Here is a 15,554-nt window from a genome sequence, read left to right on the forward strand (position 1 = left end):
GAGTAGTGACTTACCCAAAGTATCCCAGTTTTGGGATATCTTCATTCTTACTCCACCAAATTATCTGGCACACTGGGCATCACATTTGGCTCTTTATCACCTCCTGTTCTGAGGCTCAGAGTCCACACCTCCTCTAATGTTCCACAAGGAAGAGGCAGGGAATCCCACGGTATATGGAATAGAGAGAAAAGTAAAAGGGAAAAAGAGCACATGACATTCAGTGGACAGGGATGAGGATGTGCTTGTCTTGCACCACCCAGGTCACTGGAAGCCATGCAATGACACTATGCCTCTTCCCCAGCTCCATTCTAAAGCCCCCTCCCACACACACAGTGGTGACACTGAAGCTCTCACACCACGAAAATGTGGGTTCATCCCTGCTTGCTGTACATATCCAAGTTTTCTCTTCAGTAGTTATACTATGATGTTAATGTTAGAGGAATCAAAAGAATGAAGGTTGCAACACTGGAACGGGGAGCTAACATTGCTGAGGGCCTGCTAAATGTCATACGTTGTTGGTTGCTATTTTTTATTTTCAAATTCACAAAGGAATACTCTGAGGTAGGCAACACTACTTCTTTTCTACAGATAGGGGATAGTCAAGCTCAGAGAAGAACATACACATTCAAAAAAATCTTAGGGAGGTGTTGAATGGACACAGAGACCAACTTTACAGGCAAACCCTGGCCAATTCTGGGACCAGTTGCAATCAAAATACATAATGGTAATAAACTCTGAGCAAAAATAGGAATCTATTATACTTATATAATTGAAAACAATTTCTTACTTATATAATTAATTCATTATCGAGAGGTGAAAAGGGGAAAGCCTGACCCAGCACTCAAACGTTAATTAATAATTCTAGAAGGAATGACAAAATTGAGAAAGCAATATTTGACTTAAACCATAATAACAAGTGACTCAGGCAAGAATCGAAATGGATGCTCAGACCACATCTAATACCACCAGTCACTGAGTCACCATGATAACCATGCTGGCCAAGTAAATAAAGGTGGGGAAGAATATACAATATTCACCCTGATTAGGTTCCAATATGTGTTACAAATTAAATAGAACTGACATAGCACACAGTAATTAACCTCAAGTATCCTCCACAATAAAGATTTCTGGCAGCTTCAGCAACATACACATACATAAATACATATTCACAAAAAAACATGCTCTCTATTTCTCTCTCCCTCTCTTCCACCACCCTCTAATCTCTCTCACCAAGATCGCAGGAATTCATTGACATGGATTCACTGGCATGTAAAGAAGAAAATTTCCACAATTCAACAGATTCATTTCTGGCTACACACATATATTTAAAAGCTTAGTAACTATTTTAGTGATGGATTTTTCCGGATATGGTAACCTATAAAATTGTCTCTGGGACATTTTTCTCCCTAGTTTCAAAAGATTTCCAATAATGGATAAAAACTAACAAGGAAATACAGGCAATGCATGTTATGGATCAAGTATGTTTTCCAGTCTAGAGTAGCCTGTAGTTTCAACCAAAAATATTCCTCAACAGCTTCTGTTGAACATTTGACTGCTGACACTCCAGTGAATATAAAATACATGATACTATATGATTTCTCTCATATGTGGAATTTAAGAAACAAAAGAAATGAGTAAAGGAGGAAAATGAGAAAGTCACAAGCCAAAAAAAACATACTCTTAACTATACAGAACAAACAGCAACCAGAAGGGAGGTAGGTAAGGGGATGGGTGAAATAGATGATAGGGATTAAGGAGTGCACTTGTGATGAGAACTGGGTGTTGTATGGAAGTGTTGAATCACTATATTATACACCTAAAACTAAGGTTACATTGTATGCTAACCAACTGGAATTTAAACAAAAACCTAAAAAAGAAAATAGATGAAGATTTTATTTTAAAATATTGCCGTTTATAAGAATAACAGGAAGGATGAGATACTTAGGAATAATCTGTCCATGGATGTGCAATGCCTGTACATTTAACATTACAAAACATTGGTGTTGGCTTCAGCAGCACATATACTAAAATTGGAACGATACAGAGAAGATTAGCATGGCCCCTGAGCAAGGGGAAATTCGTGAAGCGCTCCAAATTAAAAACAACAATAAATAAATAAATAAATAAATAAATAAATAAATAAATAAATAAAAATAAAAACCATTGCTCAGAGAAATTAAATAAGACTTAAATAATAGAAGGATACACCATTTTCATGGTTTATAAGACTCAGGATTGTTAAGATATCTATTCTCTCAAACTGATATATAGATTCAGTGCAATCCCAGTATAAATTCTAAAAATGTCTTTTTAAAGAAATTGACAGGGATCCCTGGGTGGCTTAGCGGTTTAGCACCTGCCTTCAGCCCAGGGCGTGATCCTGGAGACCTGAGATCGAGTCCCACATAGGGCTCCCTGTATGGAGCCTACTTCTCCCTCTGCCTGCGTTTCTGCCTCTCTCTGTGTGAGATTCCTCATTCCCATTCTGCCCTCTTTCTTTCTTTCTTTCTTTCTTTCTTTCTTTCTTCCTTTCTTCCTTCCTCTCTCTTTCTTTGTTTCTTCTTTCTCTCTCTTTTCTTTCTTTCTTTCTTTCTTTCTTTCTTTCTTTCTTTCTTTCTTTCTTTCTTTCTTTCTTCTTTTCTTTCTTTCTCTTTCTTTCTTTCTTTCTTTCTTTCTTTCTTCTTTCTTTTTTTCTTCTTTTTCTTTCTTTATTGGAGTTCAATTTGCCAACATATAGCATAAAACCCAGTCCTCATCCCATCAAGTGCCCCCCTCAGTGCCCATCACCCAGTCACCCCCACCCCCCACCCACCTCCCTTTCCACCACCCCTTGTTCGATTCCCAGAGTTAGGAGTCTCTCATGTTCTGTCTCCCTTTCTGATATTTCCCACTCATTTTCCCTCCTTTCCCTTTTATTCCCTTCAACTATTTTTTATATTCCCCAAATGAATAAGACCATATAATGTTTGTCCTTCTCCGATTGACTTATTTCACTCAACATAATACCCTCCAGTTCCATTCACATCAAAGCAAATGGTGGGTATTTGTCGTTTCTAATGGCTGAGTAATATTCCATTGTATACGCAGACCACATCTTCTTTTTCCATTCATCTTTTGATGGACACCGAGGCTCCTTCCACAGTTTGGCTGTTGTGGACATTGCTGCTATAAACATCGGGGTGCAGGTGTCCTGGCCTTTCACTGCATCTGTATCTTTGGCGTAAATCCCCAGCAGTGCAATTGCTGGGTCCTAGGGCAGATCTATTTGTAACCCTTTGAGGAACCTCCACACAGTTTTCCAGAGGGGCTGCACCAGGTCACATTCCCACCAACAGTGCAAGAGGGTTCTCCTTTCTCCATATCCTCTCCAACATTTGTTGTTTCCTGCCTTGTTAATTTTCCCATTATCACTGGAGTCAGGTGGTATCTCATTGTGGTTTTGATTTGTAATTCCCTGATGGCCAGTGATGCGGAGCATTTTCTCATGTGCTTGTTGCCCATGTCTATGTCTTCCTCTGTGAGATTTCTGTTCATGTCTTCTGTCCATTTCATAATTGGATTGTTTCTTTGCTGTTGAGTTTATAAGTTCTTTATAGATCTTGGATACTAGTTCTTTATCTGATACGTCATTTGCAAATATCTTCTCCCATTCTGTAGGCTGTCTTTTAGTTCTGTTGACTGTTTCTTTTGCTGTGCACAAGCTTCTTATCTTGATGAAGTCGCAATAATTAATTTTTGCTTTAGTTTCTCTTGCCTTCATGGATGTTTCTTGCAAAAAGTTACTGTGGCCGAGTTCAAAAAGGGGGTTGCCTGTGTTATCCTCTAGGATTTTGATGGAATCTTGTCTCACATTTAGATCTTTCATGCATTTTGAGTTTATCTTTGGTTGAGTTTCATTCTTCTGCATGTGGATGTCAATTTTCCCAGCACCATTTATTGAAGAGACTGTCTTCCAATGGATAGTCTTTCTTCCTTTATTGAATATTAGTTGACCATAAAGTTCAGGGTCCACTTCTGGGTTCTCTATTCTGTCCCATTGATATACGTGTATGTTTTTGTGCCAGTACCACACTGTCTTGATGAACACAGCTTTGTAGTACAACCTGAAATCTGGCATTGTGATGCCCCCAGATATGGTTTTCTTTTTCAATATTCCCCTGGCTATTCAGGGTCTTTTCTGATTCTACACAAATCCTAAGATGATTTCTTCCAACTCTCTGAAGAAAGTCCATGGAATTTCGATAGGGATTGCATTAAATGTGGAAATTGCCCTAGGTAGCATTAACATTGTCATAATATTAACCCCTTCCAATCCATGAGCATGGAATATTTTTCCATCTCTTTGTGTCTTCCTCAATTTCTTTCAGAAGTGTTCTATAGTTTTTAGGGTATAGATCCTTTACCTCTTTGGTTAGGTTTATTCCTAGGTATCTTATGCTTTTGGGTGCAATTGTAAATGGGATTGACTCCTTAATTTCTCTTTTTTCAGTCTCATTGTTAGTGTATAGAAATGCCACTGACTTCTGGGCATTGATTTTGCATCCTGCAACACTGCCAAATTGCTGTATGAGTTCCAGCAATCTTGGGGTGGAATCTTTTGGGTTGTCTAGGTAGAGTATCATGTCATCTGTGAAGAGGGAGAGTTTGGCTTTTTCTTTGCCAATTTGCATACCTTTTATTTCTTTTTGTTGTCTGATTGCTAAGGCTAGGCCTTCTAGTACTATGTTGAATGGTGAATAGCAGTGGTGAGAGTAGACATCCCTGTCTTTTTCCTGATCTTAGGGGAAAGGCTCCCAGTGTTTCCCCATTGAGAATGATATTTGCTGTGGGCTTTTCGTAGATGGCTTTTAAGATGCTGAGGAATGTTCCCTCTATCCCTAATCTCTGAAGAGTTTTCATCAGGAATGGATGCTGTATTTTGTCAAATGCTTTCTCTGCATTTATTGAGAGGATCCTATGGTTCTTCTTTTTCTCTTGCTGATATGATCAATCACATTAATTGCTTTATGAGTGTTGAACCAGCCTTGCATCCCGGGGATAAATCCCACTTGTTCATGGTGAATAATCTTCTTAATGTATTGCTGGATCCTATAGCCTAGTATCTAGTTGAGAATTTTTGCATCCGTGTTCATCAGGGATACTGGTCTATAATTCTCCTTTTTGGTGGCGTCTTTGTCTGGTTTTGGAATTAAGGTGCTGCTGGCCTCATAGAGCGAGGTTGGAAGTACTCAATCTCTTTCTATTCTTTCTGAACAGTTTTAGTAGAATAAATATGGTTTCTTCTTTAAACGTTTGATACAATTCCCCTTAGAAGCCATCTGGCCCTGGAGTTTTGTGTCTTGGGAGGTTTTTGATGACTGCTTCAATTTCCTCCCTGGTTATTGGCCTGTTCAGGTTTTTTCTTTCTTCCTGTGCCAGTTTTGGTAGTTTGTGGCTTTCCAGAAATGCGTCCATTTCTTCTAGATTGCCTAATTTATCGGCGTATAGCTGCTCATAATATGTTTTTAAAATCGTTTGCATTACCTTGCTGTTGGTGGTGATCTCTCTTTTCTCATTCATGACTTTATTAATTTGAGTCTTTTCTCTCTTCTTTCTAATAAGCCTGGCTAATGGTTTATCTATTTTATTCATTCTTTCAAAGAACTAACTCCTGGTTTTGTTGATCTGTTCCACAGTTCTTCTGGTCTCTATTTCATTGAGTTCTGCTAAAATCTTTATTAACTCTCTTCTTCTGCTGGGTGTAGGATCTATTTGCTGTTTTTTCTCCAGCCTCTTCAAGTGCAAGGTTACTTTTGTATTTGAGTTCTTTCCAGTTTTCGGATGGATGCTTGTATTGTGATGTATTTCCCCCTCAGGACTGCTTTTGCTGTATCCCAAAGATTTTGAATGGTTGTATCTTCTTCATTCTCATTACTTTCCATGAATCTTTTTAATTCTTCTCTAATTTCCTGGTTTACCCTTTCATCTTTTACTAGGATGGTCCTTAATCTCCACGTGTTTGAAATCCTTCCAAACTTCTTCTTGTGATTTAGTTCTAGTTTCAAAGCATAATGGTCTGAAAATATTCAGGGGATGATCCCAATCTTTTGGTATCAGTTAAGACCGGATTTGTGTCCTAGTATGTGATCTATGCTGGAGAAAGTTCCATGTGTACTTGAGAAGAATGTGTATTCAGTTGCGTTTGGATGTAAAGTTCTGTAAATATCTGTGAAATCCATCTGGTCCAGTGTATCATTTAAAGCTCTTGTGTCTTTGGAGATGTTGTGCTTAGAAGATCTGTCGATTGTAGAAAGCACTACATTCAAGTCACCAAGTATAAGTGTATCATTGTCTAAGTATGTCTTAACTTTTATTATTAATTGATTGATATACTTGGTAGCTCCCACATTCAGGGCATAAATATTGCCGACTGTTAGGTCCTCTTGTTGGATAGATATTTTAAGTATGATATAGTGTCCCTCTTCATCTCTTACTCAGTCTTTGGGAGAAACTTTAATTTATCTGATATAAGGATGGCTACCCCTGCTTTCTTTTGAGGACCATTTGAATGGTAAATGGTTCTCCAACCTTTTATTTTCAGGCTGTAGGTGCCTTTATGTCTAAAATGAGTCTCTTGTAGACAGCAAATAGATGGGTCCTGCTTTTTTATCCAGTCTGAAACCCTGCGCCTTTTGATGGGGTCAGTAAGCCCTTTCACGTTCAGAGTTGCTGTTGAAAGATATGAGTTTAGTGTCCTCATGATACTTATTCAGTCCCTGTTTTTGTGCCTTGTTCCCTTGGACTTCCTCTTTCTTTCTTTTTTTTTTTTATATATTTTTTTAAATTTATTTATGATAGTCACACAGAGAGCGAGAGAGAGAGAGAGGCAGAGACACAGGCAGAGGGAGAAGCAGGCTCCATGCACCGGGAGCCCGATGTGGGATCCGATCCCGGGTCTCCAGGATCGCGCCCTGGGCCAAAGGCAGGCGCCAAACCGCTGCGCCACCCAGGGATCCCGGACTTCCTCTTTCTATTACAGAATCCCCCTTCGTATTTCTTGCAGAGCTTCCTTGGTGGTCACATACTTTTTCAGTTTCTGCCTATCTTGGAAGCTCTTTATCTCTGTCTCTATTCTGAATGAGAGCCTTGCTGGAAAAAGTTTTCTTGGCTGCAGGTTCTTCTTATTTAGGACCCTGAATATATCCTGCCAGCCCTTTCTGGCCTGCCAGGTATCTGTGGAGAGGTCTGCTATTAATCTGATATTTCTCCCCTTAAAACTTAGAGATTTCTTGCCTCTTGCTGCTTTAAGGATCTTCTCTTTATCTTGGAATTTGCAAGGTTCACTCTTAAATGTAGAGGTGTGGTGCAGTTTTTTTTTTTTTATATATATAAGGGGGTTCTCTCTATCTCCTGGATCTGAATGCCTGTTTCCCTTCCCAAGTTAGGAAAGTTCTCAGCTATGACTTGTTGAAATACATATTCTATACCTCTGTCCCTTTCGGTGCCCTCGGGAACCCCAATTACACGTAGATTTTTCCTTCTGAGCCTGTCATTTATTTCCCTTAACCTATCCTCATGAGGTTTTAATTGTTTTTCTCTTTTTTCCTCAGTTTCCCTCCTTGCCATCAACTTGCCTTCTATGTCACTCACTCGTTCTTCTACCTCGTTAACCCTTGTTGTTAGGACCTCCAGTTTGGATTGCATCTCATTTAATTGATTTTTTATTTCTGCCTGATTAGATCTAAATTCTGCAGTCATGAAGACTCTGGAATCCTTTATGCTTTTTTCTAGAGCCACCATTAGCTTTATGATTGTACTTCTGAATTGCCTTTCTGACATTGAATTGTAATCCAAATTCTGTCACTTTGTGGTAGAGAGGACTGTTTCTGATTCTTTCTTTTGAGATGATTTTTTCCTTCTAGTCATTTTGCTCACTGCAGAGTGGCCAAAAACAAATTGTACTGGAAAAAGGAGAAAAAGAGAGAAGGGAAAAAAGGAAAGAAAAGAAAAGAAAAAAGGAAAAAGGGGGGGAAGCAAACAAAAAACAAAAAACAAGGGGGAGTATCCTCTGATTCTATATTCTGTAAATCCCTCGACTTCCCCTAGAACTTTCCAGTGCTGCATGGACAATAACTTGCTTTTCCCCTGTCCTTCTAGCTGGACTCCTGGGGGAGGGGCCTGCTTTGCTGATTCTCAGGTGTGTGCACCTGGGGTAGCTGCTCAGCCCCCTGCCTGGTGCATGGCTCAGTGGGGGTTGTTTATCCTGTGAGTCCCCAGGAGGAACAACAACAGTGGCGGCGGCCAGCTCTCCAGCCCTGGAGTCAGCTCCGCAGTTAGTACCATAGCTCCCAGTCCGCAGGGGCCTGGATGCTCCGGGGTGGGGGCCCCTGATCTGAACAGCTCGGGGCCGCCCAGTGGCAGGAACGTCCTTGCTGTACTGTGTCCTCCCGTCCTCTGCCTGTCCCAGGGGGAGCGCCCAATCTTGGGCTGTGCCCCCCAGCGCCCTGGGTCTGGGGCCTGTGCAGACCCCTCTGCGAGGAGCCCCAGTCGGTGCCACCACCAAACTGCTCCTGGGCCTCCGTGGTCCTCAGCCGGTTGTGCGCGCTGCAGACCTTTAGGGAGCTCCTCCGAGGTGTGTGGCGCGTTCTCCCCCAGGGTGCAGTTCCTCTGTTAGTGCCCCTGGGAGCCTGAGGGCATCCCCGCCCCTCCTGGGATCCTGCCCCGACTCTCTGCACGCACCTTTCCATCCGGGAAGATTGGTGAAGCTCCTGCTTCTCCAGGATGGGGCTTTCCTGTCCTGGGGGCACTCTCAGGGCGGCCTTAGCCCAGCTCCTCGCGGGGCCCCTCCCCCTTGGATGCTTTTTTATTTATTTTTTCCCCCGTCTTCCTACCTTGATAGAAGTGCAAAGTCTTCTCACTGTAGCATTCCAGCTGTTCTCTCCTTAAATCTCAGACCGAATTCGTAGGTTTTCAGGATGATTTGAAAGTTATCTAGGTAATTTGGTGGGGACAGGTGACTTGGGGACCCTACTCTTCCGCCATCTTGCCCCCTCCCCTCCAATGTGTAGTCCCTAAAAAATAAAACATAGATTCACAGGCTCCCTGCACTGGAAAAGGCAAGAAACAATGACCAACCCAGGAGCAATGAGCAACTCTAGTCCCCAGACTGAATCCTTTAGGCGCATTTCCCACTAAATGGCTGATTCCAGGTCTAAGCTGGGGTTGTACCAGGTAAGTCTGGATTGAACTCTCATACCAGAAACCATGCCAAAAAGAGACAGAAGCCAACCTGAAGAGGCTCCCACTGGCCGAAAGTAGAACAATTATCAAAAACATTAATGACTACAATACACTAAAGCACATCAAATACAGCAACATCCCTGAACTCACGATGAGAATGTAAAAAGGAAAACACCACCACCTTCACCACCACCAACAAAGCCTACTCATGCTCACCTTTGAGGATCCTAGGGAAACAACTCATTATTTTAGACAGTGGAAATATTGCAAAAGAACTAAGCATTCACATTACCATCCTGTGCTTACTATACATATGCATAACCTAATAATTGATGAGGGGAAGTTTCTTTTATAAAAGAACATGCAGAAGAAATCAAAGAAGGGGCACCTGGGTGGTTCAGTGGTCGAGCGTCTGCCTTTGGCTCAGGTCATGATCCCGGGGTCCTGGGATCGAGTCCCGCATTGGGCTCCCTGCTCGTTGGAGAGCCTGCTTCTCCCTCTACCCATGTGTCTGCCTCTCTCTTTCTCTCTCTGTGTCTCTAATAAATAAATAAAACCTTTTTAAACAAAGAAGAAATCAATGAAATAGTGCATCATACTTTTGTAACCTTACTGGAATGCGGTTCTAGGCAACAGTCATCAGAGGTTGTGAAAAATATGAGGTGAGAAGCAGATGGAAGATTTCATACTGACTGGATCAGGCTGACAACAGCTGAGCCCAGTGATCAATCTCATCATCACAGGAGGAGAGACAACCAGACACTACTAGGCTCCTGGTGTAAGGCTATGGGAAGTCCACCAACACATCTGAGGTACTCTTGCCCAAAGACCCAAATCACTGCAAGCCTCTAACCCTAATTAGTGATTTGAAGGAAGGAGGAAAGGCAGAGGAACGTAATAAACAATAAGGATATGATTGGCAAAATCCGGAATGCAAACTCCATAGGCCAAAGATCCAGTTTCTTAAGTAAATGAATAGGAAGGTTAAAAAAAGAGGATGAGATTTCTTTAGACCAAATGAGACTAAACAGTTCAGAGAGAGTTAAGTTTAGGAGAACCTAATTAAAATAGAGAAATTAAAATTAACACCACAATGGGATACCACCAAAGCAACAAAAATGAAAAAGATGGAAAATACCAAGTGTTGGCGAGGCTGTGGAGCAGGGCAACTCTTACACACTGCTGGTGAGAATGCAGATGAGAACAAACCCTTTGGAAAATTGCTTCAGAGTATTTTCTGAGCTCAGCATGCACACGCCCTACAACTTGGAAATGCCACTCTTTGGTACCTGCCCAAGAGAAAGGAAGGAAATGTCCACCCAGAGATATGTACAAGAATGTTCAGAGCCGCATTATCATAATAAGTCAAAATATGGAAAATACCCAAGTCCCCATAACATGCGCATAGATTGTAAAATAGTCACACAATGCAATACTCTATTGTTGTGTCAATCCCAGCCTATTGATAGTGATGCTATCACTGTCAGTATCACAACAGCCAGCCTATTGATAGCGGCTAGGAATGCCTGAGGCACTCACCCACACCTGTTTTACTCCTAGGAAGACCCCACAGGCATTTCCCCCACAGGGGCCAATGTTGTGGCTGGAATGGCCCTTGTGGTTCTTCCCTGTGGTTTATTATGATTGCATTATTATTGCAGGATGTGCTTCAGCAAAAAACCATCAGGGAACTTTGAGGAACAAGATTTATTACTTACAGATATGGGAGGATGCATGGCGCACCCGAAGGCTAGACAGTATGTGGTTGTGGGGGGAGTGAGAGAGAGAGAGTGCAAGCAAGCATGGACCTAGGATCTGCCTTTATTAATTATTAAGGTTTGAGACTGGAGTGTCTCAGGTTTTGTGGGCTCACTCTTTTTTGGCCAATTTAAAGCCTAACAGCAGGAATTAGAACATCTGGAAACTATTCTAGATGGATAGAGAAAGAGAGGAAAATCAGCTCTTCATTTCCTATTACTTTAAGGTACTTAGTATCTGAGATGGTTAAGTATCAACTTGGCTTTCCACAGTACCCAGGTATTTGGTCAAACATTGTGGATGTTTCTGTCAGTGTTTCTGAATGAGAATAACATTTAAATTGGTGACTTTGCATAAACCATAATGTGAGTGGGCCTCATCCAATCAGTTGAAGGCCTGAATAGAACAAAAGATTGACCTCCCCTGAGCAAGGATGAACTAGGTAGGCAGCAGAGGGCCTTCAGCCTCCATAATTGTGTGAGCCAATTCCTTCAAATCTACCTATTATCTGCCCCCCACCTCTATACACACACACACACACACACACACACACACACACACACTCCACATCCTGTGGGTTCTATTTCTCTGGGGAATGCTGACTAATACAGTGCTGTCTTAAATTATCTGCAGGGTAACCTCAGACAAATATGCATCCTCTGAGCCCCTGAAAAGTGACTTACTGAGCAGAGGAACAAAGCTAATACTATGTCTGATGGACAGGCAACTGGGTGCATCACAGGAGACATACCTGGCCACAGTGACAGACCTAACCCACTAACTCTAGACAACACTCCTTCTGACCTAACTTGCCAAAGTGGATCAGACCAACTCTGCAACATCCCTGGTTGGCAGGGAGGTTGCAGGCATAGAGAAATGTGATCCCCATCTAGAAAGGCACTCTGAGTTAGTAAAAGGGGAAAACAAATACACCATGGAAGTCCGAGGAATTATCTTAACAGCCAAGTTGTCTAATGTGTAGTAACTGTGAGAATTATTAACTTTTCTGTTTTTTATAATTATTACTTTTGCCACTTTTATTAAATAATCACCTCCTAGCACAAGGCAAAATGCTTCTGAAGCATAGTTTCCACCAAACAGATCCTGTGAGTCACTCCAGGGAGTTAGTTTTGTTTGTTGGGTTTGTTTGTTTGTTTTTGTTTTGTCTTGCTTTGCTTCTTTTTAGAGTGTCAGGAGACCCCAGCCTAACATCTACCACCATGAGTTGATATACTTCAACACATGTCTTTTTCTTCTTGCTAAATGTACTGGTTAGGAATGTGGGCTCTGATAGTAGACTAGTTCTAAAACCAAGTTTTGCCACTTACTAACTGTGTAAGTGTGAATACCTTACTTCTCCTTATAGTCACTGGGTTGGCCCCTGTCTTCCCATTCGACTTGATCTCCTACCATCTGTACTTTGTCTGCCAAGCTCCAGCCCCCTGCGATTTTTGTCTGCTTCTGGAACAATGGGTACTCACACACAATGCTTATGTATACACAAAAAGGCCTGCCTGGGCCTGGCTTTTTCTTGTTGTTCAGGACTCAGTTCAAAGGCACTTCGTGAGAAAGAGCTTCACTGAAAACACCATTTATAGTTGTCCCTGACCAGACATTTTCTACTGTATTCATGTGTTCATTTTTCTTAAAGCACAAATCCCCTTATGGAATTTCTCCACTTATTGATTTATCTGCTTATTGCCAGTGTTCCCAAACTGGAATGAAAGCTCCAGGGACCTTTCCTATCTGGTCCTCTGTGCTGAGTCCCCCGTTTCTTGTTCAGTGCTATATATATATATATATATATATCACTGAATGTATATTACTTACAAGAAGAAATTGATACCTATGGGACACACTGGAGAAGACACAGATATTTAGAACTGAATGGCAGGAGAAATTGACAAGGAAGTCAAACATTTAAGAATTCTAATTTTTTAATGAGTGTTTTTTTTAAGATTTTTTTTTTTAATTCATGAGAGACAGAGAGAGGCAGAGACACAGGTAGAGGAAGAAGCAGGCTCCCCTCAGCCTGATGTGAGACTTGATCCCCGAACTCCAGGATCACACCCAGAGCTGAAAGCAGAGCTCAATTGCTGAGCCATCCAGGCATCCCTACCACTTTTTTTTTTAAAGATTTTATTTATTCATGAGAGAGAGAGGCAGAGACACAGGCAGAGGGAGAAGCAGGCTCCCTGCAGGGAGCCCGATGTGGGACTTGATCCTGGGTCTCCAGGATCACGCCCTGGGCTGAAGGCGGTGCTAAACCACTGAGCCACCCGGGCTGCCCTACCACTGTGTTCCTAGGAAACACCCAATTGGATTCAAGGGGAAAAGCTATCTTGGTAAGCTTTGGTCTTCCACAGGCCATGAGACCAGAGAAGACTAACAATGTCAGGGCCCAGGTGACCAATACAGGTATTGCAGGACTTCCTTACATAGGTGCATGGATCCCTAAGAAGAGTCTATGAACATACAAAACTTCCAAGTAAAAATCTGAGTGTATAGGTTTTCTGGGAAAAGTGCTATTCCCTTCTCATAGACTTAAGAACAGGTTAAGATCCTGAGCTAAAGCAATGGACCAAACCAATGGCAGGCTAGGTGAAGGATGCCACCAAATACACTTCAGGAGCCAGCTAAGTGTGAGAACTCGCAAAGCTGTCACCAAAAAGTTAGAACACAGACTCACAGCAGAGACAGCTGAGCACTGTTTTTGTGCTCTTCTTTGTAACTATTTCAAGGTCTGTCCAAAACAAGGCTCCAGAACCCCCAGGTTCAAGTATGTCCCTGAGCTTGGTCCACTGCCGTCTTCCATTCACGTTTGGGTATTCGTTCACCATTAAACCTCAGGACAGAAGATGTGACGCAGCAGGACTCCTTCTATGGCATGAGTCCTCTGCTGATTTGAGAGGTGGCAGTGGCAGGCAATGTGGAAAATACACTGGAATTTTTCCTTGAAACTGCTGTGGTCAGAAGTGCCTGCCAGGAGCATCATCATCTTTTCCTTGACCCTCCCTCTAGTTTCTGAAGATATAGCAGAAAATAATCTTCTTTGAAGATACTGGTAACAATTCCAGAAGACAAAACACATGCCACCAATGCACTGTGCTTCCAGATATTCTGGGTTTAATTCAGCTGCCGAATGAGCTGATTGATGCGTTCACCTCGATAGCCAGGTAAGCCCACCTCCTTGAGGAAGCCCACTCTGTTCTTGGTAGCATGTCGGGCCATTGAGAGGTGGAAAGGACGTAAGAACGCAGAGATGGCCTGGAAATTCTTCCCCGGAAAGGCAATTTCATGAATGAGGTCTTCCAAGCAAATAACACCATACTTCCCCAGATGCTCCTCAATCACTGTGTTGTCCGTCAAAGGGATGGTTTTATTCTTGACCTTGGCTTGTCCACGTTTCAAGATGAGCTCCCGGACAGACTTCAGATTTGGAAATCCCCAGGTCACATAAGGTTCCACTATCCGCAGTGTCTTCATGGTCTGGGGGGTTACTCTGAAAAAGACACCACTGAAGATCTTCTTCAGGCGCAGCCTTGCAATGGTCCTCTGTATCAGTGAACTCACCCCATTAATCCTTTGGATGCGTACAACGAAGGCCAAGGAATGTTTATCTGGCACTTCTAAGCCATGAGGTTTCACTTCCAGGCGTCTGAGGCGCACCCTGTCACGCTGCTGCCGCCAGGAATCATGTAGGAACCACTCCAGTCGCTTAAACTTGAGCTTTTTTCCTTTATTCTGCTCCTTCTTGTCCAAAAGCACCTGCTTTGCTTGAGTGGCTTTAAGGGCCTGATAAGCCTTCCTCTTTTTCAGGAGATTTTCTGGAACCAAAGGGATCTTTTTTCTTTGCTCTTGCTCCGCCATGTTTCCCGAGCAGCGGCTACTGCTCTGAGTGTTTGTTGCAAATCCACAGCAGTACATTTCAAACTTGGATGGGCACCAGAAACAACAGTGGATATCACTCAAAATGTAGATGCTCCCCATTCCGCCTCCCTGTTTTTGATTGAGCTGACTTAGGATGGGCCCATGAATCTGGAAATTTAACACGCTCCGGTGATTAATGTAGTGGTCTGAGAACCACACTTGGAGAAATCATGACCTAAACAGCTGACATTTGCATAGCATTAATGTGATGGCTACCATGCAGAGTTCCGTGATAACTGGGGAGTGTCTGTTAATATCATTACTCAAAAGGGCACCGGTTTTTCCCTCCCACCTGTGACCACAGATTCCTTTCCCGCAGGGGATCACGCTTAAAGTCCACAATATGCCTGAGTGGTTGGAGCATTGGGTAGTGTTATCCTGTTGCATAGATGAAGCTGGTGGAAGGGTCATGACTTTCAAAGAAAACCCCAGTGATGGGACCCTAATCTCTTTGCTCTTGCTCCAGCAACTTGTCTAATACACTGGGCATCACACTTGGTTCTTCTCTATCACCTCCTGTTTCAGGGGCTCAGAGTCCACACCCTTCTCTGCCGTTCCACTAGAAAGGAGAGGCAGGGTATCAGACAGCACATGTAATAGAGAGGAAAGTGAGAGGAAGGGGGAGCACATGAAAGGCAGGGGAAAGG

At 42.5% G+C, this 15,554-nt stretch overlaps 1 protein-coding gene and 1 pseudogene across 1 annotated transcript; one reads left to right on the forward strand and one right to left on the reverse strand.

The window, feature by feature from the left end:
• Positions 1-2,000: 2,000 nt before the first annotated feature.
• LOC112911550 (U6 spliceosomal RNA) lies at positions 2,001-2,100 on the forward strand (annotated as a pseudogene).
• An 11,572-nt stretch (positions 2,101-13,672) lies between these two features.
• Positions 13,673-14,865, reverse strand: LOC112931481 (large ribosomal subunit protein uL30). The gene has a single exon (XM_072744517.1). The coding sequence runs from the start codon at positions 14,845-14,847 to the stop codon at positions 14,104-14,106; it is 744 nt and encodes a 247-aa protein (XP_072600618.1). The 5' UTR covers positions 14,848-14,865; the 3' UTR covers positions 13,673-14,103.
• Between the last annotated feature and the right edge of the window lie 689 nt (positions 14,866-15,554).

The sequence above is a fragment of the Vulpes vulpes genome, chromosome X (genome assembly GCF_048418805.1).
Source record: "Vulpes vulpes isolate BD-2025 chromosome X, VulVul3, whole genome shotgun sequence".
Lineage (NCBI taxonomy): Eukaryota > Metazoa > Chordata > Mammalia > Carnivora > Canidae > Vulpes > Vulpes vulpes.